General features: G+C 57.6%; 2 protein-coding genes across 6 annotated transcripts in view; one reads left to right on the top strand and one right to left on the bottom strand.

Annotated features, from left to right (window-relative positions):
• Nucleotides 1–6709, top strand: part of LOC138829830 (protein FAM222A) — a 129484-nt gene extending 122775 nt beyond the window's left edge. For 2 of the 5 annotated variants that reach the window (XM_070026369.1, XM_070026368.1), the window contains exon 3: nucleotides 4440–6709. In XM_070026369.1, the coding sequence (XP_069882470.1) occupies nucleotides 4440–5689 (1250 nt within the window). In that variant the 3' untranslated portion in view covers nucleotides 5690–6709. Of the gene's footprint in view, nucleotides 1–1410; nucleotides 1651–1673; nucleotides 1883–4439 lie in introns of those variants that run through there. The other 3 variants (XM_070026367.1, XM_070026371.1, XM_070026370.1) reach the window with 3 other exon arrangements.
• Nucleotides 6710–14189: 7480 nt separating this feature from the next.
• The window catches only part of LOC138829831 (transient receptor potential cation channel subfamily V member 4-like), a 32003-nt gene continuing 24392 nt past the window's right edge, over nucleotides 14190–21800 (bottom strand). The window contains exons 10-16 of the mRNA XM_070026373.1: nucleotides 21689–21762; nucleotides 20840–21005; nucleotides 20537–20603; nucleotides 18836–19152; nucleotides 16376–16503; nucleotides 16010–16131; nucleotides 14190–14824 (exon numbers count right to left, since the gene is read on the bottom strand). Of these exons, the coding sequence (XP_069882474.1) occupies nucleotides 14667–14824; nucleotides 16010–16131; nucleotides 16376–16503; nucleotides 18836–19152; nucleotides 20537–20603; nucleotides 20840–21005; nucleotides 21689–21762 (1032 nt within the window). The 3' untranslated portion in view covers nucleotides 14190–14666. The remainder of the gene's footprint in view (nucleotides 14825–16009; nucleotides 16132–16375; nucleotides 16504–18835; nucleotides 19153–20536; nucleotides 20604–20839; nucleotides 21006–21688; nucleotides 21763–21800) is intronic.

Raw genomic sequence — 21800 nt, forward strand, 5'->3', positions numbered from 1 at the left:
GCAGAAGAAGGAACCCCTCCCCCAGCTCTCCCTTCCTCCCCCCCACCCCCTCACTGCTTCTAGAAGGCAGCAGTGTGGCCAGGGCCGCTCCCATGTGTCCCTGAGGCGGCATTAAACCCCACTCAAAGGGCTGGTTTTAATTGGTTTAATATACTCGTTAATAACTGCGTCTATTTAACGCACCTGTAAAAGGCCCATAACATTAACTTAATGGCAGCGACGATTTGCCCGGCACTTCTCGCCAGCCTTTTAAATGTGCTGACAAGCCTTTGATGGGGGCTGCGGTGGATGGAGACGGATCCAGCCTGGGCGCGGTGGGGTGGGCAGGCCAGCTCCTGGAGTGGGAGCCCCCGGCCCGCATACGTGAGTCCTCACCCTCCTTGGCCCGCCTCAGCCCTGCCTGTGTAACCCTGGTAGGCAGTGGTTAGCCCTGGCTTGATGCCTGGTCCCCCGGACATGTGACCTAAGACCCCAGCTTCCACAAGGCCTTGGCACTCTTCCATTCCCACGCCAGTCCCAGAGCACCCATTGCGTGGTGCCACACTTCTATGTAGTGTCAGGATGGCAAGAAGAGCAGCATCTGCCCTCAAAGGCTAGGAGACAAGTCAGTGCGCAGCTGGGGTGCAAGGGAGCTGTCTTTCTTTTGGGGGGCATGTCAGCTGAGACCTGGAGGGTCGGGAGAGCCTGCGTCTGGGTGGGTGGGTGGAAGAGGGTCACCCAGCACGTGAGCACGCCAGTGTGAGCAGCAGCCCCCAGGTGGACGGCAGGGACTCGGACTCCACTGTCTCCACCCCGAGGTGCTGCGGGGCTGCCAGTGCCTTCCCTCAGCCCCAAGCCCACCCCGTGTAGGGCAGGCCATGGGAGCCAGGGAGGGTCAGCAGACGCGGTGGGGATGGATGGGGCCCCTCCCCAGGCTCCCTGCAGGGGACTCCAGCAGAGCGGACCTGCACACCCTCCCTCATCCCAGCCCACTGGTGTCCATGGCTGGCCACTGGCAATTGCAGAGAAGCAAAGAAGTAAAACTTGTCATCCTCCAGCCCACAGTCCTTTCCAGGGTGGGCCCCCGCTGTCATTAAACAAGGCGTGGTGCAGCGAAGGAGAGAGACAGGGCTGAGGGGGGGCAGTGAGCCTGGGATCCTCCTCTCCCACATTCTCAAGGCCGCCTGGTGCCTCTGCCGGCCCTTCCTCAGCAGGTGTGGTGCACAGCCAGGTCCCACAGCGGGCCGCCTTTGCTCTGCCCTCTCTCACCCCGACCGCTTCCCAGCACGCACCCTGGCACCCGCACCCGCTCCCACGTCCCTTAGCTGCCGCAGGCTTCCCTTTCCCTCCCTCCCCCACTGACTATCAAGTCCAAACCAGGCACCTTTCACCCCGCCACTCAGGCCACCTCCCTGCTCTTCCTGACTCCAGACTAGCGACAAGCAGCCATTCATTACGCTCAGTGCCAGGACAGGACGGTGCCCTGCTGTGATGTCCCTGGTGGTGGACACGCTCACTGTGATGGGGCCACGGAGACACCCGCAGGTGGAGGCCACGAGAGCCGCTGGGACATTTCCGCACGGTAGAAACAAGATTGCGATCAGCGGACACATTTCCAAGCCGTTGCCCATGCTTCTCGTGTGGGGTTGGCGTAGCCTCCTTCCCCTAGAGGTGCGTGGGCCCAGGAGGGCAGACATCCTGGTGCTTCGTGTCTCTAGGACCTCGAGGAAGGACCCAGGGCACACTGGAGAGACTGGGGAAAGCTCCGCTCCCAGCCACAGGACTGGCAGACGCTAATCCCTGCAGCCACAGCCTCGCCATTCATTCAGTACTGCATTCTTGAGCATCTGTTCAAGAATGTGTGTGCCCAGCAGTGCACACGCAAGGAATCCCAGTCTGGTGGGTAAGGACAAGCCAACAGCAGCGTGGTTTCTGCTGATGGACTGAAACCCATGTGGGGACGGCACCCAGCTGGAGCAGTGAGGGTGGACGGGGAGGGAACAGCATCCAGGCTGGACCTTGTGCCAGTTGCCCTCTACTCTGTCCCATCCTTGCCCCTGCCAGGAAACCCACCTCCAACCACACCCCCTGCTGCTGTGCAGCAGGCAGGCCGTGGGCCATGGCAGCGATCTTCGGGGAACAGGCAGAAGTCAGAGACGTACAGGGGCTCTGTAACCAGCCCAGGTCCAGAGCCAGGAACGCTGATGCCCATGCACACCTCACATTTGGCACATACACACACACTGGGAACGCTGAGCCCTGCGCAGTGCACCTGATTCCACTCACAAGGAGTACGAGCTGGCCCTGCCTGGGTTGGGGTGACAGTGACCTGACGGCAGATGGAGGGTGTCTGACCCTCTCCACCATCTGCTGAGCTTCCCTCTCCTCAGTGCCTCCCAGGGGGCCTGTGCAGCCTGGAACTTGGGAACAGCTTAGCTGGGTGGCTCTGCTCAGTCTGTCAGAGGCTGTGGCCAGGGCTAGGCCTGTGTCCATCTCTACCAGGCCTCAATCTCAGAGCAAGAGACCCCAGAGAATGAGCCAGGAGGAACCCCAGTCTCTCTTTGGGCCAGGATGTTCAGTCCTCCTTGTGTGGGTCCTAGGAGCCAAGAATCATGCTGAGCACGAACGCTGCAGGCCAAACATAGAGGTGCAGGCCTGTAATCCCTGTACTCACCATACGGAGGTAAGGAGGACTGCAGTTCAAGGACTACCCCAGGCAAAAGCACAAGATCCAATCTGAAAACTAAAGCCAAAGGTCTAGGGCCATCTGGACTTACAGCAGAGGCTTCATACTCAGGAGGCTGAAACAAGTTGTGAGTTCTAGGCCAGCTTGTCTGTGAAGTGTTTGTGTCCCCTAAAATAAAGATCACTGAGGGCAGGAAGGTCTCAGAGGCCAGACACCAAATGCCATGGCCCGATTCCTTGTCCCTAAAGTGGAGGCTGCGCCCATGCCGGTTACCGGTGCGCACAAAGGCTGGCACCTGCCAGGTGGTCACCAAATGTCACCATCTTCTAACACCGCTACAAAAGCTGACTGCCCTCGAGGAGGTCTGCTGACCAGATTGGGGGGTTCACCCCTTTATCAGTGGATGGGTGCAGGGAGCAGGCGGGCATTGGTTTCTTTCCTCCTTTTTAAGGTTTTAAACACCTAATTTATTCCATCCATTAGATAGATTTTGTAGATTTAATCATTTTCACAGTTGGTGGCTCATTGGCTACTCAAGATAAACTAGGAATGAAGTATAATGGCGGGGACAAATGCGTTTTCACACCACAATGGCAGAACTTGCTTGGGAAGAGAGTTTAAGAGGGACGAAAATACACAGAGATTTTTTTCCCCCTCCCGGCAGCTGCTTTTGCTGAGTCTAGTAGGTTACCACAGCTAATTTCACCAGTTTTGTTCATCTGTAAAATTGCATAAAAGTGACATTTTTGTGCTCATTATAGCAACTGCTGATTTATGGCTGGCAAATGAAGAGCGGGTCCCTTTTCTGCGGGACTCTCCAAGCGGCGCTAAGTGCCCATGAAATTGCTTGTATAATGTAGTTTAAATCCAATCTCAGAGAAAGATTCCCCCATTGGCCAAAGTGACATTTCCATTCTCCACACCGAGTTTATTTTAGACCACTTAGGAGGGAGGGGGTTGCCCCAGGCAGGGGTCAGGCCCGGGCCCACCCTGCGCTCACCTCCCAGCCCTGGTCAGGGCAGAAGGATGGAGGCCGCTGGCCTGGGGGTGATGCAGTGTGCACAGGGCATCTCACCTGGCCGAGCTTGCTGGCGTGTGGGATGTTCAGAGCGTCAGGACCCCAACTGCTGGATGCATGCGTCCATTCCCAGTGGTGACACACACATGTTCCGCACTGCCCGCGCCCACCCAAGGCTCCTATTCACCTCCTGGGTCCCTCTCCACAAGCTGCTCTGGCACCTGCTCACGTCCTGCGTCATTACAGAGATTCTCCCGTCTGGCCCTGCCCACTGCTGGAAGTCAGCTTCTGCACACCTCTCCCCTTCCTCCTCTCCCCCTCACCTCACCAGCAGCAAGATGTCCTAGCGGGCGGGCTCCCCAGCCCCGAGGCTGCCCGCACCTCCCTCTCACAGGCTGTGAGCCCCCAAAGTGGGGGGCAGGGAGGGGGAGGAGGCTGGCAGAGGCCTGCGTCCTCACCCCTTCCTCTGAGGGCAGAGGGGAAGGCATCTAAACAAACTCAAACAGCCTGTGACCCACCCCATCGCCATTACCCCCCCCCCACCTCTCTACCCATGAGGAAACTGAGGTTGAGTAGTGAAGTCTCTCCCTCAGCGCTCCATGGGTTGGAAAACTGGCTCCGCCATCCTCTGCCAGCCCCTCGGTCCTAGCAGACACTTTGGAAATGGGAAGAAAGGAAGGAGGAAGAAAGCAGGGAGCTGGGCGGCTGGGTGTGTGGCCACCGGGTCAGCGGTAACCTGTGCCTTTGTCCCTGTAGGCGAGTCGGTGGCCAGCTCCATGCATTCCTCCCGCTACCCGAGTCCGGCCGAGCTGGACGCCTATGCGGAGAAGGTGGCCAACAGCCCGCTGTCCATCAAGATCTTTCCCACCAACATCCGGGTGCCGCAGCACAAGCACCTGAGCCGCACGGTCAACGGCTACGACACGAGCACCCAGCGCTACAGCCCCTACCCGCAGCATGCTGCCGGCTACCAGGGCCTGCTGGCCATCGTCAAGGCCGCCGTCTCCTCCTCCAGCACAGCGGCCCCCACCGGGCCCACCAAAAGCGTCCTCAAGAACGCTGAGGGCAAGCGGACCAAGCTGTCGCCGGCCACTGTGCAGGTGGGCATCGCGCCCTACCCGGCACCCAGCACTCTGGGGTCCCTGGCCTATCCCAAGCCACCCGAGGCCCCCGCCCCGCCGCCCGGCCTGCCTGCAGCCGCCACCGCCACCTCCGTCATCCCCCTGCCCGGCCGGGGCCTGCCGCTGCCGCCTTCCAACCTGCCCTCCATCCACAGCATCCTCTACCAGCTCAACCAGCAGTGCCAGGCCCCAGGTGCTGCACCCGCCACCTGCCAGGGCGTGGCTGTCCCCCACCCCAGCCCAGCCAAGCACGGCCCGGTGCCCAGTTTCCCCAGCATGGCCTACTCCGCCACAGCCGGGCTGCCCGATTGCCGGAAAGGAGCGGAGCTGGGCCAGGGAGCCACGCCAGCCCTGACGCTGGCTGGAGCCACCAAGCCTGCGGGGTACACAGACAGCGGCCTGGATTACCTGCTGTGGCCCCAAAAGCCCCCTCCGCCGCCACCCCAGCCGCTGCGTGCCTACGGCGGGGGCACGGTGGCCAGCAAGTCCCCCGAGGCCTGCGGTGGGCGGGGCTACGAGCGGGCCGGCGGGTCGCCCCTCCACTGCGGCGTGGGGCTGCCGCCCGGCTTCACCATGGGCCAGTACTTCACAGCCCCCTGGAACAGCGTGCTCGTGACGCCCACCAGCGACTGCTACAACCCTGCGGCGGCCGTGGCGGTGACTGAGCTGGGCTCGGGGGTGGCCACGCTCACAGGCCTGCCCAGCAAGAGCGTGTGCAACACGTCCGTGCTGAGCAGCAGCCTGCAGTCGCTGGAGTATCTCATCAACGACATCCGGCCGCCCTGCATCAAGGAGCAGATGCTGGGCAAGGGCTACGAGACCGTGGCCGTGCCGCGGCTGCTCGACCACCAGCACGCCCACATCCGCCTGCCTGTCTACAGATAAGGCCGCCCGGAGCACGCGTGGACACACGGGCAGGGTGCCAGGAGGGCAGCGTAGAACAGGGCGGGCAGCCCCCAGGGGCATGCAGCCCTGCTCCGCGCCTGTGCGTGCCCCCGGGGAAGCGGGGCTGGCTGCCGCAGCAGTGGCGCACACAGGGGCCTCCCCCACCAAGCTCCTCCTGCCCCAGTGGCTGCCTGGCCCAGGAGGGCCCAGACACAGCCAGTGACACGGGCAGGGAGGGAGGCCACGCAGCCACAGGAGCGCTGCTTCCTGGGTCTGGGGTGGATGTCAGTGAAAGTGGGGCTCCGTCAGGTGAGAGTCACACCGGGGTCCCCTGCAAGCCCTTTGCCTCCTGGAGCGGACAGGAGATCACCCCCCCCAACCAATCCAGATGAAGACCACTCGTCCCCCAGAAGCTGATGCCCAGGAGGACTCCAGTTCCCCCGTTGCTCTTCCTCAGACTCTCCCATTCCTAACAGAATCATCCCGGGACCAATGCCTTCCCCCCTCCCTCTCCCCCCCCCCCGCCCCCAGGGCTGCTGCACAGTTGTGCGCGCAGTGCACTGCACAGGGCATGTTGTCTGAGGAGACGCCACGTACATCCTAGACTTGTGTATTTATTACAACTTTCCGCATCTTGAGGAAGGGCACCATTTTCCCACTCGCACGCAGCGCCAGGAGCTGCGATGGGCCTGCGAACAGACCCATCCCAAGGTCTCTGGTGTGTGCGTGTGTGTTGCCCAGGAGCCAGTGGGGGGATGAGCCCCAATCCAACAAGTCACCCGCAGGGCCTGGCCCTTACTATCATGGGGAAGAGAAGTGGGGGCCCCAACAGGTCCCCGAGCCCAGGCCCCTGGCGCTCCAGAAGCGGTACTGTATCTCTCCAAGGCCTGTTCCAGCACTAAGTGCATTTACAAATCTCTGAGAATGTTTTTTTATACTAAAATTGACCATTATATTCTACTGTGAGAAGTGCGGTCCGCACTATATTGTTTTAAAAAGGAAGAGAAAGAAAAAAAAAAAGGAAAACACAGATGGTGTCTCAGCTGTCTGCTTGCTTTGCAGCTCTTGTTTTCATTCTTGCTCCGCCTGCCCGCCCTCCCTCCTTCCCTCCCTCCTGCCTGCCCTCCCTCTGGGACACCGGAGCCACCCTTAGCCCACACTGGCCTGCAGCCCCCAGGGCACAGCAGAGGGCCGGCCCCTCCCGCCACACCCCAGCACATCACTTCCTAGCGAGCTGCGGGCTTCCCAAGCTCCAGTGTGGCCCTGCGTGGAGCTGCCAGGCCATCTTCCTGGCCGGTGCCCAGCGCACACGCACCACAGCCCAGGAAGCCCAGCATTTGTTCTGACTGCAGAGAGCCTGCCTGAGCGCCCTGTGGGAAGATGCCCGGCACCCTTGGAGGTAGGGGGGTGGTTAGCAAGAAGCCAAGGCTCAGAGACTTGAAGTGACCAGCCCGGGGTCACACAGCCAGGCCAGGTTCCAGCTCCACAGTGGGGATTTTGCCTCAGGTTCCCTCCCTCCCTCTGCTTCCTCCTCAAAGCCTAACATGTAGCTGAGGAGAACTAAAGACCCTCACCCCTGACACCCTGCCCAGCGCCCTGCCTCCTTGGCTGCCATGGCAGACATAAGGACCAGGCCCCACGCTCGGCAGTACACATAGCCGGCCCCGGAGGGGAGGCAGAGGCTGGGCTTTGGGGGTCTGTGTTCCCCACATCCAGCGCACCAGCCTGGCCAGGAAGATCAGCCCTGCAAGTGCAGGCTGGTGTCGCCGTGAACAGCAGCTAATCAGCACAGACAGCAGCGGCTGAGGCTTAGGGAACAGAAGCAACGCCATCTCACAGACAGGACCGGGGACCTCGGCACCAGCCCAGCCTGAGGGACCTAGACTAGGAGCCATCTGACGCCACCCCTCCGGTGATGCACAGAGGCCAGCACCGTGAGCCGGGTGCGGGCCACAAACCCAGCTGGCCGTGCTCAGCACCCTTGGTCCCCTGGGCCCGCCAGCAGCCCCGCCCACACTGGGACACGGGCAGGGGCGGCATCTCTGCAGGGTGGGTCTGTGCTAGCCCCCCCCGGGGTTGTGCCCGTTCTGAGCCCAGACTCCCAGTGTGCCCTGGCCTCAGGCTCCGTCTCCTGATTTGAGAGAGGAGCCGCGGGTCTCCGCCACCTCTTGCATACACGTGGCCCTGCCTATATTTTTAGTCACCTATTTTTTTGGTGACACTGGGCCCCCAGCCCTCTTGTCTTTGTTTTTGAGATAGGGTCTAACTTTGCCCAGACTGGCCTCAAACCCTTGATCTTCCTGCCCTCACTTTCTGAATGGCCAGGATTACAGGTGTGTGTTACTGAGCCTGGCGCCATGGGTTTATCCCACAAAAGGGGGCAGGACAGGTAACAAAAGCAACACCACTGCTATCATTTCCAACAGCCCTCAGAGACCCTGAGCACAGGAGACACCAAGCTTAACCCTAAAGCTCCTTCATTCCTCCAACCAGGTGAGGCCAGCGAGGTCCACGATCGGGGCGATTACTTTGTCGGGAAACAGAGAAACAGCTGAGAGAGCACAGGCTTGTCTGAGGCAGCCTGAGCCCTTCACTGCCGTGTTGGCAGAAAACATTCAGCCACCGGCAACCCCCCAGCACGGCCTGTTTGGCTTCAGAACCTCCTCCAGGTGTGGGGTCCCAGGGCTCAGCTGTCAGGATTTGGGCTGGGTGAAGGAGGCAGAGCGAAGCAGCCGCCTCCGCTGGCCTCCTCCCGCCTGCTGTCTCCTCGCTCTGCTCCAACAAGAGTCCTCCTCCCTACCGATTGTCCTGGGCCAAGCCGTCCAATAGGATGGCTAGGAGCGCCACGCCCAGCAATAGTACTGTATCAGTCCATCCCGCAGGGATCACAGCTGAGCAAATCCAGGCTGGAGCCATGGCTGTTGGCCGACACTTACCTGTCCAGGGTGGCTTTGCTTTCTTGACTCATGTCCCTGCTTTCTGTCATTTCTCCAGAAGTTGAGACAAGCTGGCACAAGGGCAACTCCTGAACTTAACCCTGAAGCAGCAACAGGGCCTTTGAACCCATCTCAGTTCCTGGCCTTGCAGCTTGACCACCAAGCCAGGACCCTCACGCGCAGTGTCCTGGGATCAGCCTGACTGCACTGCACCAACAGCTAGGGCCTATGAAAGAGGCCACGCCCCATCCACCTGGCAGGGCCAGCCCCGCCCCCAGGGGAGGCTCCCTCCCCCCCCCCCCCAGGCTCAGAACGGCAGTAAAATCATTTGGCCTGTGACATGACAGACATATACTTCTTGGGGACTGCCCACGGCCCAGCCTGTATCAATAATTGTGTGTGAGCTGAAAATAAAGTTGGAAACATCCAAATGGTCCTTGGCAGAGAAAGGTCCCTGACCCCTGGCTTACGTCATCACCAGCTCAGTAGAGAAGAGGGTGGCATAGGCCAGGGAGTGGAGAAAACTGGCGGCTCCTGCTCATAATCCCTAGCTACTCAAGAGGCCGAGGCCTGAAGATCCTCATTCAAAACCAGCCTAGGCAGGAAAGCCCATGAGACTCTATGTCCAAAGAACCAGCAAAATGCTGGGGGTGGAGGTGTGGCTCAGGTGGTAGATTACCTTGAACACAAAAGCTAATGGACAGCACACACAGACCCTGCGTTCAAGCCCCAGCACCTGCACAAGCAACAACGGCCCCTCCCAGCCTAACCACTGATGGGCTGACTCTTGCTCCTGATCCCTGGGGGTCGGGTCTCCATGGCCACTCCTGTCCTATGACTCCCTCCCTCCCTCTGGCTTCTGTCTCAAAAGCTTGAAATAAAACTCTCCCCTTTGTCCCCAGTGACGCTGGATTCCTCAAAAATAAAAGGCAGGAGGAGCTTGATTCTCACATAAATCCCTTTGCCAGGAAGCCAAAAATGTCTAACAGCTTGAGGCCGGGAGCAGTAAATCTCCCATGCAAACCACCCAGGCACGCCTGCATCTTTGGGCGAGGCTCGGTGCCGGCTGCCGAGACGAGATCCCGTTGGGAAATGTCACAAGTGTGCATTCGGAGGAGACGAATGGTATGGTTGAATATGGCTTTTGATTAAATAAAATCCCCAGCATTCATGTAAAACAATAATAACAGCTAATAATAACAGGGCATGTAATAATGAACCATTCATAGACATAAGAGGTAATTGTTCAATTAAGAGCCGAGAGTTCCTAAGACTGTCTTTTCTGATGGGATCCTTTGTTTAGGCCTCGGGTAGCACTAATTATTTCCCAGTAGTGCTTTAAACTTAGGGGGGGGAAAAAGCCCTCCTGTCAAAGATGACATACAAGTGCTTTATCATTATTAAATACACATATGCGCACATAATAAGAAACCCTTATTGGAATGAAGTTAGGGGGTCTGTTAGGGGGCGGGCAGGAAATAAGAGCCAGCAGGCTGGGGGACTTAGTAACTAAGTGGCAGATGACAACCAGGCCCCACCCATCACCTCTCATCACTTAGAAGCCAGAGAGTCTGAGGGCGAGTGCCCAGGTTCAAATCCCACCTCCACTACTTACCAGCCTGGTTGATGCCCAGGGCAAATGATCTCCTCTCCATTTTCTCAGCTACAATACACAATGCCGTAGTCTGTCTGGCGTTTGGCCTCCAGGAGATTCACCCTTCCCTCTAGGGTTTGTAGCCACTGAAGATTGCTGCCCGCACTTTTTTTGGGGGGGAGGGTGTCCGGTCTGTGGGGCCTGAACTCTGCCCTGGGCGCTGTCCCTCAGCTCTTCAGCTCAAGGCTAGCGCTCTACCACTTGAGCCACAGCGCCACTTCCGGCTTTTTTCTTTTTGCTTATGTGGTGCTGAGGAATCGAACCCAGGGCTTTGAGCATGCAAGGCAAGCGCTCTACCACTGAGCCACCTTCCCAGTCCCCTGCGCTTTTTTAAAAGCCACAAAAACCGGACAGCGCAGGACGCCTTGTGTGGCAGCGTTAGAGTTCCTTTGAGCTTGGGGGTCATGTGGCTCATCCTCCCCTAGGCTTTCCATTGGTCAACACAAGTCACATGGCCAGGCCCAGGTGTGGGAAGTTAGGCCCCACAGAGCCTTGATGTAGCTGGAGGCAGGGACTGGGCTACGAGGGTGAAGCTCAGGTGTCCACCTTCCAACCTTGAGCTTCAGGGACAAGCGAACTTCCCCGTTCTCTGTCTTCGCTGTCTGGGAAAAGCTAACTCCACTCCTAGCACCACAGGTGACCAACGAACCCAGCGCTGACCAATCAGAGAGCATATGGGGTCCCTGCCCACAGGGATTGGCTCAGGAAGAGGACACGTGACCCCAACTGCTCAGGTAAGAAGTAGAGTCTGGAGACTGGTGGGGAGGGCTGAGGAAAAGCAGCTCTTCCCTGCCCCCAGTTTCCCAGGCCAGCGCCTTGGGAGAAGCTGCCACCACACAGGGCAGAGACATGCAGGGAGACACTCCTGATCGTGTCATTGGAAGCCAGGATCCAGCCACGCCTGAAGTCTGAAATGCCTAGTCTTTTTCAATCCCATAAACCAGTCAGGTACTTACACTCAAGCAAGCCAAAACACAGAGATGAATGAATCCCAACTTTGCTGGCTAACACCTGTAATGCCAGCAGCTCAGGAGGCTGAGGTAGGAGGAAGGTGACTTGGAGGACAGCCTAGGCTATATAACAGGACCCTGCCTCAAAATAACAGCAGCAAAGAGAAAACAAGAGGCATTAGTGAGTGTTGAAAGGGCGTTAAATCCACGAAAGGACAAACAAAACGGGATCCCATGCCCAGTTATTCACCCAAAAGTATTTTGGCCTGCCACCATACATGTCCTGAACTTGGAAGAAAACTGAAAGATCATTTTTTTTTTTTTTTGGGTCCGTTCATGGGGCCTGAACTCTGGGCCTGGGCGCTGTCCCTCAGCTCTTCAGCTCAAGGCTAGCGCTCTACCACTTGAGCCACAGCGCCACTTCCGGCTTTTTTCTTGTTGCTTATGTGGTGCTGAGGAATCGAACCCAGGGCCTCTGGCATGCAAGGCAAGCGCTCTACCACTGAGCCACCTTCCCAGCCCCTGAAAGATCATCTTTAAGATTTTTTTTTGAGTCATTCTTGATCTGTAGCCCAAGCTGGCCTTGAATTTAAGATCTTTCTGCCTCAGCCTCCTGAGTGCTGGGATTACAGATGTGCACTACCACAGTCAGCCATCTTTAAGACTTTACTGGATCTTCTAGCATGTTTGAAGCCCTAGATTCAAAGCCAAGCACTGAAGAGAAAAAGCAGGAAGGAAAGTCCGTGAGACTCTTATCTCCAGTTAATCAGCAAAAAGCTAGAAGTGGCACTGTGGCTCAAGTGGCAGAGTGCTAGCCTTGAGCACAAAAGCTCAGGGACAGCTCCCAGGCCTTAGGTCTCAGTACTAGCATCAAACACACACAAAAGAAAAAAAGAAAAAGGAGAAAAGGAAGCAAGCTAAAGGCCATCAGAGGAAAGGTGTCTTCTTCATAAGACAGAAGCCATCTTTCCCCCTCCCCCTTTTTTAGATGTGATGCCTGGATCTGGGGCGCCATCTTGCGACCTTGAGGGAAGCCCTAGTGAGGAAAAGGCCAGTCCTACCAGACAGGCATGCCTCACAGGGACAAATAGTTGGAAATCAACAGCAAATACCCGTGTTTAAAGAATCAGAGTCCCGGGGCTGGGAAGGTGGCTCAGTGGTACAGCGCTTGCCTTGCATGCCTGAGACCCTGGATTCGATTCCTCAGCACCACATAAGCAAAAAGAAAAAAGCTAGAAGTGCTGTGGCTCAAGTGGTAGAGTGCTAGCCTTGAGCTGAAGAGCTGAGGGACAGCACCCAGGCCCAGAGTTCAGGCCCCACAACCAGACCCCTAAAAAAAAAAAAAAAAGAATTAGAGTCCCTGCATTAACCAGCCAAATGGCCTCTCTAACTCAGGATGTCTCCATCTAAAATGATGCACATTCTTTTTACACTTGACCTCGGCCAAAAGGCCAAGAAGCCATAAAATTGTCCTTTCTCTCTTTTTTCTTTTTGTTGGTCGTGGGGCTGGAATTCTGGGCCTGGGCGCTGTTCCTCAGCTCTTCAGCTCAAGGCGAGTGCTCTACCATTTGAGCCACAGCTCCAGTTCTGGTTTTCTGGTGGTTCACTGGAGATAAGAGTCTCTCGGACTTTCTTGACCTGGCTGGCTTTGAACCGAGATCCTTAGATCTCAGCCTCCTGAGTAGCTAGGATGACAGGCGTGAGCCACTGGCACCCAGTCATCCTTTTATTTTTTTAATTCAGTAGGAGTTTTCTGTGACTGGTCTCTCAGATCACATAACTTCATAGAAACATTACAGTCACCAACAGGTGCTACCAGCTCACATCTGTAAACCTAGCTACTCGGGAGGTAAAGGTGAGAACTGAGGATCGAGATTTGAAGCCAGCTCAAGTAGGAAAGTCCGTAAGACTCATCTCCAGTTAAGCATCAAAAAGCCGGAAGTGGAGATGTGGCTCAAATGGTAGATCACCAGCCTTGAGCAAGAAAGACAAAATGAGAGTCCTTGAGTTCGAGCCCCAGTACAGGCACAAAATAAACAAAAGCACAGGCAAAAATAAAAATAAACAACAGGGGCTGGGAAGGTGGCTCAGTGGTAGAGCGCTTGCCTTGCATGCCAGAGGCCCTGGGTTCGATTCCTCAGCACCACATAAGCAGAAAAAGCCAGAAGTGGTGCTGTGGCTCAAGTGGTAGAGCGCTAGCCTTGAGCTGAAGAGCTGAGGGACAGCGCCCAGGCCCAGAGTTCAGGCACCATCACTGGCAAAAAATTAAAATAAAATAAACAACAGTAAGGAAGGGAAGGGGAGTTAGGGGAGGGGAGTGGAGGAGGGAGGGAGGGTAGGAGGGAAGAAGGAAGGAAGGAAGAAAGGAAGGAAGGAAGGAAGGAAGGAAGGAAGGAAGGAAGGAAGGAAGGAAGCAGGGAAGGAGGGAAGGATACAGCCAGTGTCCCCTCTGCTTTGAAAAACTCAGGAAACACTTGATCTTCACAAAGTCAGGAGTTTAGCATTTCCTTAGGCAAGGCCAGAATCCAGCTCTTCTCTCATGCAGAGCTTTCTAGAATCTTCCACTTTCTTTTCTCCCTTTCCTATCCCCAGCCCAAGGACACCCAAGGCAAAGGCCTTCCGTCATCTCCAGATCCTTCCAGGAAAGGCCCAGGCGGCCACCTTGCCTCCTGAGCCAGCCTGGGAGAGCCCGCAATCCGGAGGACAAGTGTTTTCCCGGTGGCCAGGTGGGAAAAGACAGAAGAATGAGCCCTGCTCCGCCCTGGCATAAGCCCCTCCGGGGCGCAGCCGCGTCCTGGCTCAGCGGCGGGGCGGGCTCGGGCATGCTGTGAGTCCACTCGTGGACCCTTTTCTGAGGGCTGGATGAGGACCCACTCTGGTGCTCAAGTGGGAGGCGGAGGCCTGGCACCCCCCAAAAAGCCAGGCTGTCTGGAGCTCCCCCGCCCCACCAGCACCCCACCACCTCCTCCACCATCAGAGACGAGCATTTATTGAGCACCGACAATGCCAGACACTCTACAGGACGCATGGAAAGCCAGGGCCACCCGATGGCCGGGCTGCAGCAAAGCCCCCGCCTGGCCCTGCCCATCCATGCTGGCGAGGTGCAGGCTGGCGTGGGGGGCTCGGCTGGCGTGCACCCAACACCCGGGGGCCGAGGCCCCTGCGGGTTGCAGCAGCACAGCTTTCCTGAGAGCAATAAATAACGGAGACGCGGGGCGGGGCCGGCCCCCCCCCCCCACGGCTTATGTGACTCCATGGGAGTGAAACAGCTAGCCGGGAGCTGGGGACCAGAGGGTCCTGGGGCCACCCCTGCACCTCCATCAGCCCTCACCTCTGGGGGGATCTCAGGGGGGTTCAGGGGCCACCCAGTAGGGGCCACGGAAATGCAGGGGACCAAAATGAGCAGATACACGGAGCAGATCAGGCTGCTACACCCTCTACAGCGGGGCGTCCTCGGTCCTCCATTTTGGGGGGTAACTCTGCTGGTGGCCATCACAGTTGGGGTTCCCCATGTTGTCGAGAGGTACCACAACCTCATCCGGGCTCGAGTTCTTGTTCAGCTCCACCACGCGGGGCACCACCGAGGACCAACGATCTGGACATGAGCGTGGAGATGTCAGGGTTGGAGGTGTGTGCATGCATTAAGCACCACTGCATACTGGTGTTCTACAGTCAGCAAGTAGGGGCAGTGCTATGTCTACTTTACAGAGCGAGAAATGGGATCAGAGAAGTCAGCGGCCCGCCCAGATGAGCACAGCAGAGCAGGGAGTAAGCAAGACTAAGACTAGATCAGCACGTCACAGCCATGTCTTCTCCATCAGGGTCTCTGCCACTCAAGGTTTTGTGGAAAAGCTGGGTGCTGGTGCCTCACATTTGTAATCCTAGCTACTTAGGAGGCTGAGATCTGAGGATTGCAGTTTGAAGGTAGCCCAGGCAGGAAAAATCTGTTAGCACTTTCTCTTCAATTAGCAAGAAGAAGAAAAAAGAAAAAAAAAATGCTGGTGGCTCATGCCTGTCATCCTAGCTACTCAGGAGGCTGAGATCTGAGGATCACTGTTGGAAGTCTGGGCAGGAAAGTCTGTGAGACTCATCTCCAGTGAACCACCAGAAAACCGGAGGTGGCGCTGTGGCTCAAATGGTAGAGCACTCCCTTGAGCTGAGGAGCTGAGGGACAATGCCCAGGCCCAGAGTTCAAGCCCCACGACCAAAACAAAACAAAACAAAAACCCTAAAAACCCAAAAACACACAAAAACTCCACAAAGCAGAGAATGGCTCCGTTCAAGCCCGGCATGAAAAAGTCAAGCGAGAAGGCGAGGCCCTGAGTTCAAGTCCCCAGAGCACAAAACAAAAGGTTTAGTGGAAAAACTGGAAGGATTTCTTCATGGTGGATCTAGTGGAAGGCCATCCGCTGCCCTGTGCCAGGCCCAGCCACAGCAGGCTGAGCCAGGTAGAGCCACGCTACGCCACCACACCAAGCTGGGGTCCAAGCCTATAAGCCTGGCCACTCAGGCAGCTGAGATCTGAGAATCGAGGCTGAAGGCCAGCCCAGAGCGGACCAATCCACCAGCCTCCTCCAACTCACCAGCCCCAAAGCTGGAAGTGGAGGTGTGATTTGCGAGGTAGAGTGCCAGCCATGAGCGCAAAGCCATGCCAGGGTGCCCCACATTCGCCAGCAGCCGAGCACAGCCATCCCACTTTCCTGTTCTTCAGACAGGGACCCCGAAGCGCCGGGCAGAGGGCGGGGCGGCCCGGGGGGCGCGGCTCCCAGGCTCCACTCACCCCTCCGCAGGCGCCCCACGGTGTGCGAGAGGCCGTAGTACTGGTAGGTCTCGCTCTTGCCCGGGTCCTCATTGATGATGCCCAAGTTCTGGTTCCAGTGAGACCAGTTCACCTCATCCACCCTGGGGGGGCAAAGCAGCCGTGGGGCCCGGCGATCCCCACCCCCAGGATGGGCTACAGGGGGCTGCTGGAAACCCGAGGCGGGGGTCGGTGTCCCCAGCTTCTTCCTCTCCCGGCAGGGCTTTGGGGAGCACGCGCCCCAGGAGGCCGGCCGACGCGGGGCCCCAGTGGCTCCGGAAGTTAAAGTGCCGTGGACATGGGGGACGCAGGGCCCCGGGCCCTCGGCTCTGCCCGCCCCAAGCTCACCTGAAGCACCACCTGCGATCCGGGGTGCCGTCCGAGCTCTTGCCCACGGTCACCATCTCCCCGGAGCGGAAGGCCTTCCGCAGGAACACGGGGAAGGAGCGCTCGATGTCCAGGATGGTGGTGGCCCACTGCGGGGAGGAGGGCAGCGCGTGAGCCCGGCCAGCGCCTCGGCCCCGGCGGACGCGGCCCAGGGCCAGGGCGGCAGAGAACGAGGCTTCATTAACGCGCCCGGCCGCCCAGGTGGGAAAGCAACTGAGCGAGGGGACGGAGGTGCAGAGGCCTGGGAACACCGGGAGGGCGGGGCCGCGAACACGGGAGGGCGGGGCCGGGAACACGGGAGGGCGGGGCCGCGAACACCGGGAGGGCGGGGCCGGGAACACCGGGAGGGCGGGGCCGCGAACACGGGAGGGCGGGGCCGCGAACACCGGGAGGGCGGGGCCGGGAACACCAGGAGGGCGGGGCCGGGAACACTGGGAGGGCGGGAACACCGAGGGGCGGGGCCTGGAACACCAGGAGGACGGGGCCGGGAACACTGAGGGGCGGGGCCGGGAACACGGGAGGGCGGGGCCTGGAACACCAGGAGGGCGGGGCCTGGAACACTGAGGGGCGGGGCCGGGAACACCGGGAGGGCGGGGCCGGGAACACCGAGGGGCGGGGCCTGGAACACTGAGGGGCGGGGCCGGGAACACCGAGGGGCGGGGCCCGGGAACACCGGGAGGGCGGGGCCTGGAACACCGGGAGGGCGGGGCCTTGAATACGGGGAGGGCGGGGCCGGGAACACCTGGGAGGGCGGGGCCTGGAACACCGAGGGGCGGGGCCGGGAACACCGGGAGGGCGGGGCCGGGAACACCGGGAGGGCGGGGCCTGGAACACCGAGGGGCGGGGCCTGGAACACCGAGGGGCGGGGCCGGGAACACTGAGGGGCGGGGCCGGGAACACGGGAGGGCGGGGCCGGGAACACCGAGGGGCGGGGCCGGGAACACGGGAGGGCGGGGCTTGGAACACCGGGGAGGGGCCGGGAACACCGGGAGGGCGGGGCCTGGGGCAAACCAAGCAGGAGAACCCTGGGGGTGGGGGGGAGGCGTGGGCAGCCGCCTCTCATCCACCAGGGGCTGCCAGCAGGAGAATGGAACCCCACCCCCCACCCCAGGCCCCATGACACTCCCAACCAAAAGGCCAAAAATCTGGAGTTCTAGGAGTAATGTCTTCATTTTAAAATCCAGGCACTAGTGGCTCACATCTGTAATACCCTAGCTTCTTAGGAGGCTGAGAGCTGAGGATCACGGTTCAAAGCCAGCCCAGGCAGGAAAGTCCATGAGACTCTTACCTCCAATTAACCCCCAGAAAACCGGACATGGTGCTGTGGCTCAAAGTGACAGAGCACTAGTCTTGAGCAAAAGAGTTCAGGGGCAGCACCCAGGCCTCTGAGTTCAAGCCCCACTATCCACAAAAATAATTAATAATAATCCTGAATATTTTTAAAAGTGACCCTTTGGCTGGGCAGACCCAGTTCACAGGCTGCTAGTTTGCATCCTGTGACTAGTGCCCAGAGGGGAAACAGGCCCTAGGAAGTAGGCTGTGTGGGTAAAAGTTAAGAGCAGCCGGCATAGCTTCTTTCACGTTGAGTGTGACATAAAGACGAAATAAAAATTAACTGTGTTAAGTAGTTCTAAAAAAAAAAGTTCACGTGCCGGGAACAAGCCCCCAGTTCACACCAGTGGCATCTGGGCTTTGGGAAGGGATAATGCTATCACTAATGTGATAGCATTAGTGGCAGAGTGGCAGAGCACCTGCTTCACAAGCTTGGCCCAAGGCCCTCACCATGCTCCTGGACACCCCAGCCTCTGGAGGTGTCAGCCAAATAAACCTCTATTGTTTTTTGTTTTATTTTTACTGGGGCTTGAACTCAAAATCTGTGACTTGCTAGGCAGGTGCTCTACTGTTGGGCCACACTTCCAGGACTTTTTTTGCATTAGTTATTTTGGAGGTAGGGTCTTACTTTCTTGTTTTTGTTTTTGTCGGCCATGGGGCTTGAACTCAGGGTCTGGGCACCACCCCTGAGCTTCTTTTGCTCAAGGTTAGGGTTCTAGCCCTTTGAGCCTCTGCGCCACTTCTGGTTTTCTGGTGGTTAACTGGAGATAAGAGTCTCACAGACAAGATCCTCAGACCTCAGCTTCCTGAGTCGCTGGGATTTCCAAGCATGAGCCCCCCAGGCCTGACATCGCAGGCCTTTTGTTACAGCGATTCAAGCTGGACTAGGGTAACGAGCGTGTCCTGTGATGGCAGAGGTCACGCAGTCACAGTGGGCAGGGCCATCTGGGTCCTGTGAGCTCCTCAAATTCACCAGGAATCTCCAGGACATAGACAGCAGCTTTGGCTGCCCCCCATTGTAGGGATGGGGAAATGGAGGCAGAGTGGCTCAAAGGGTCATGAGGAGGAGGAATGGGTCCCAGGCCTCACCTGTAGCTTCCAGATGTGCTTGCTCTCCTTGGACACCTGGCCCACCGTCTCCCCCATGAGGGCGATGAGCATGTTGAGCAGAAGCACGAAGGTGAGGATGATGTAGGTGACGAGCAGGATGATGAAGACCACGGGGTACTTGGTGCTGCTCATCATCTCCAGGTCGCCCATGCCGATGGTCAGCTTGAAGAGGTCCAGGAGGAAGGCGCTGAAGGTCTCGCTGTCGCGGCATGATGGGTACGTGGGCACTGTGCAGTTGGTCTGGTCCTCGTTGCACACCTTCATGTTGGCACACGGGTTCAGCAGGGAGACCAGGGCTGCGGGGGAGGACCGGGGTGGCCTTTGCTGAGCATGCGGACACTGGCTGGGACACTGGGCGGCATCCTCTCACCAGACATGGGTCACCGACAGAAGATGGCCACCACTCAGGGAGCAGAGCCGGGGCTTCGTCAGTCTCCATGGTCTCTCCCCCATGGCCTAAGCCACTGGAATCCCAGCATGCCCCAGTGTGGCATCATGTGGGTGCTAGTCTTCACCCATGGCCTTCAGTGCTTGCCAGCCTCTCCCACAGGAACCAGAGTCTACTTCCACCCCCTCAGTACGGGCTGGCTTTGGACTTCCCTTGGCCAGTACAGTGGGACAGCAGAGATTCTGTACCAGGTACTGGGTTTGAGTACTTCTGCCCATCTTTTAGGAATCCTTATGTCCACACAAGAGCAAGCTTGCTAGCTAGAGGCTGAGGGTCGGAATGGGAGACAGCCAGGTCTCCCAAGCGAGGCCAAGCTAGGTAGAGCAGGAACTGCTCAAGATTAGCCATACCACTGGGTGCTGGTGGCTCACGCCTGTAATCCTAGCTACTCAGGAGGCTGGGATCTGAGGATCATGGTTCAAAGCCAGCCCGGGCAGGAAAGTCCATGAGACTCTTATCTCCAGTTAACCACCAGAAAACCAACTGTGGCGCAGTGGCTCAAGTGGTAGAGTGCTAGCCTTGAGCTGAAGAGCTCAGGGACCGTGCCCAGGCCCAGAGTTCAAGCCCCATATGGACAAAAAAAAAAAAAAAAAAAATTAGCCATACTTGTCCCCGGTCAGCATGGCCACCAGCCTCACCCGTCACCCACGAGCAATCATAATAAATGACTGTTTGAAGTCACTCATGTCCTGGTGGCTGCCTTTATATTAATGGCTAACATGGTAGTTATGTCATTTACCAGCTTTGGAACTTGGACCTCTCTATGCCTTAGTTTCCTCTGTGTGTGTGTGTGTGTGTGTGTGTGTGTGTGTGTGGTGAGTATATGTAAACTGGGACTTGAATTCATAGCCTGAGTGCTGTCCCTTAGCTCTTTTATTCAAAGTTAGTGCTCTACAACTTGAGCCACAGCTCTACTTGTAGCTTTTTGCTGGTTAATTGGAGATAAGAGTCTCATGGGCTTTCTTGCCTGGGCTGGCTTTGAACCATAATCCTCAGATCTCAGCCTCCTGAGTAGCTACAGATGTGAGGCATCGACTCCCCCCCCCCCCCCGGGCTCCATGCCCTGGCCTCAGGGTCCTTATATGTAAAAAGGGAAACAGATTTGGGATGGGAACTGACTGAGGCAGGGCGGGAGCACCCTGCCTGGTACACACATCTCAGGGCTTCCGCTGTCCTCAGCCCATGATGGCTACTGCTCGTGCCTTGTGCCGCTCTGGCCGCCCAGCACTCACCTGAGGCATAGCCAATCATGAAGAGCAAGTAGACAAGCAGAAAGCGGAACAGGTCCTTGAAGAGGATCTAAAGCCCCCAGTGGGGTTGTGGAGACAAAGAGGAGACCCGTGGTTGCTTGCTTTCCCCCTCCTCCACTTCAAACCTCGTTCCCAACCCCACCTGTCCCTCCCTGCACTCAGACCCTGCCAGCCTCCCCCCCCCCCCCAGAGCCTGCCTCATCAGGTCTGCAGGCATGTAAGACCCACACAGGGTGACTGTGACTGTCTGCAGGACACACGTTTCCACAAGGCCCTGCCCTGTACCTTCTGGATCATGATGCTATAGGTCCCCGTCAGCTTCAGCCCTCGGGTGAAGTAAAGGGCATTCATCCAGCCCAGGACCAGCGCAAAGACCATCACGGCCAGGTAGGCCTCAATCCCTGCCAGGTAGAGAGCCGCCGAGACTATCACCAGCACGGAGTAGATGAAGCTGCAGGGCAGCAGAGACCATCAAAGGGACAGAGGAGAGAGAAGGGACAATGTCAGCCTGGAAGGGGAGATGTGTCCCCACATCCTCCAGAATACTAGGTCATCCCAATTATTTTCTAGCCACCCCCAACAGAAACAAAGTAAATTAGCTGAGCTTCTCAGCATTCCCTTAAAATGCTCAAGTAATGAGGAATTAAAGTCACGTGTGTACTGGCCTGAAGTGATACTCTTTGGAATTGCTACAGAAAGCTTTGGTGGTGTTCAGTGCAGATTTTATTGCTAAGTGAATTTCATCACTCTCTACTACTATAAGGAATGGAAAAGATGTAGCACACATGCTGCCACTCCCACATCCTGTGCCCTAGGCAGACATCATCAATCACAGCCAGCCTCAAACATACTACACAAATAGTCTCAACATTTTCAACCCTGGCATGCCGGGCAGACATTAGTAATCACTCTCCAGCCTAAGAAGTTAAGGTTACATCAGTGTTTATGGTAACTCCCCAGCAACCCAAGAATTAGCTTAGGCAGGAAACTTTACTTATTGCCTGACCTTGGCCTTGCACTGACTTTGGATCGGGGTTTCCCTGTTGGATGAATGCATCCCTCACAGAGTCACCTCTCCCCACATCTGAACAATCACCCTAACCCAGAAGCTGCTGCCCCAGGTCCTCTACTCACTAGAGCAGCTGGAAGGAGCCATCGATGAACAGAGAATTGACACCAGGGCATTTCTTCATGAACAAGTCTTTGATCTGGAAGAGGGGAGGAGGCCTGTGGCAGGGGTGGAGCC

This window comes from Dipodomys merriami, unplaced genomic scaffold, assembly GCF_024711535.1.
Source record: "Dipodomys merriami isolate MVZ:Mamm:240054 unplaced genomic scaffold, mDipMer1.0.p SCAF_177, whole genome shotgun sequence".
Lineage (NCBI taxonomy): Eukaryota > Metazoa > Chordata > Mammalia > Rodentia > Heteromyidae > Dipodomys > Dipodomys merriami.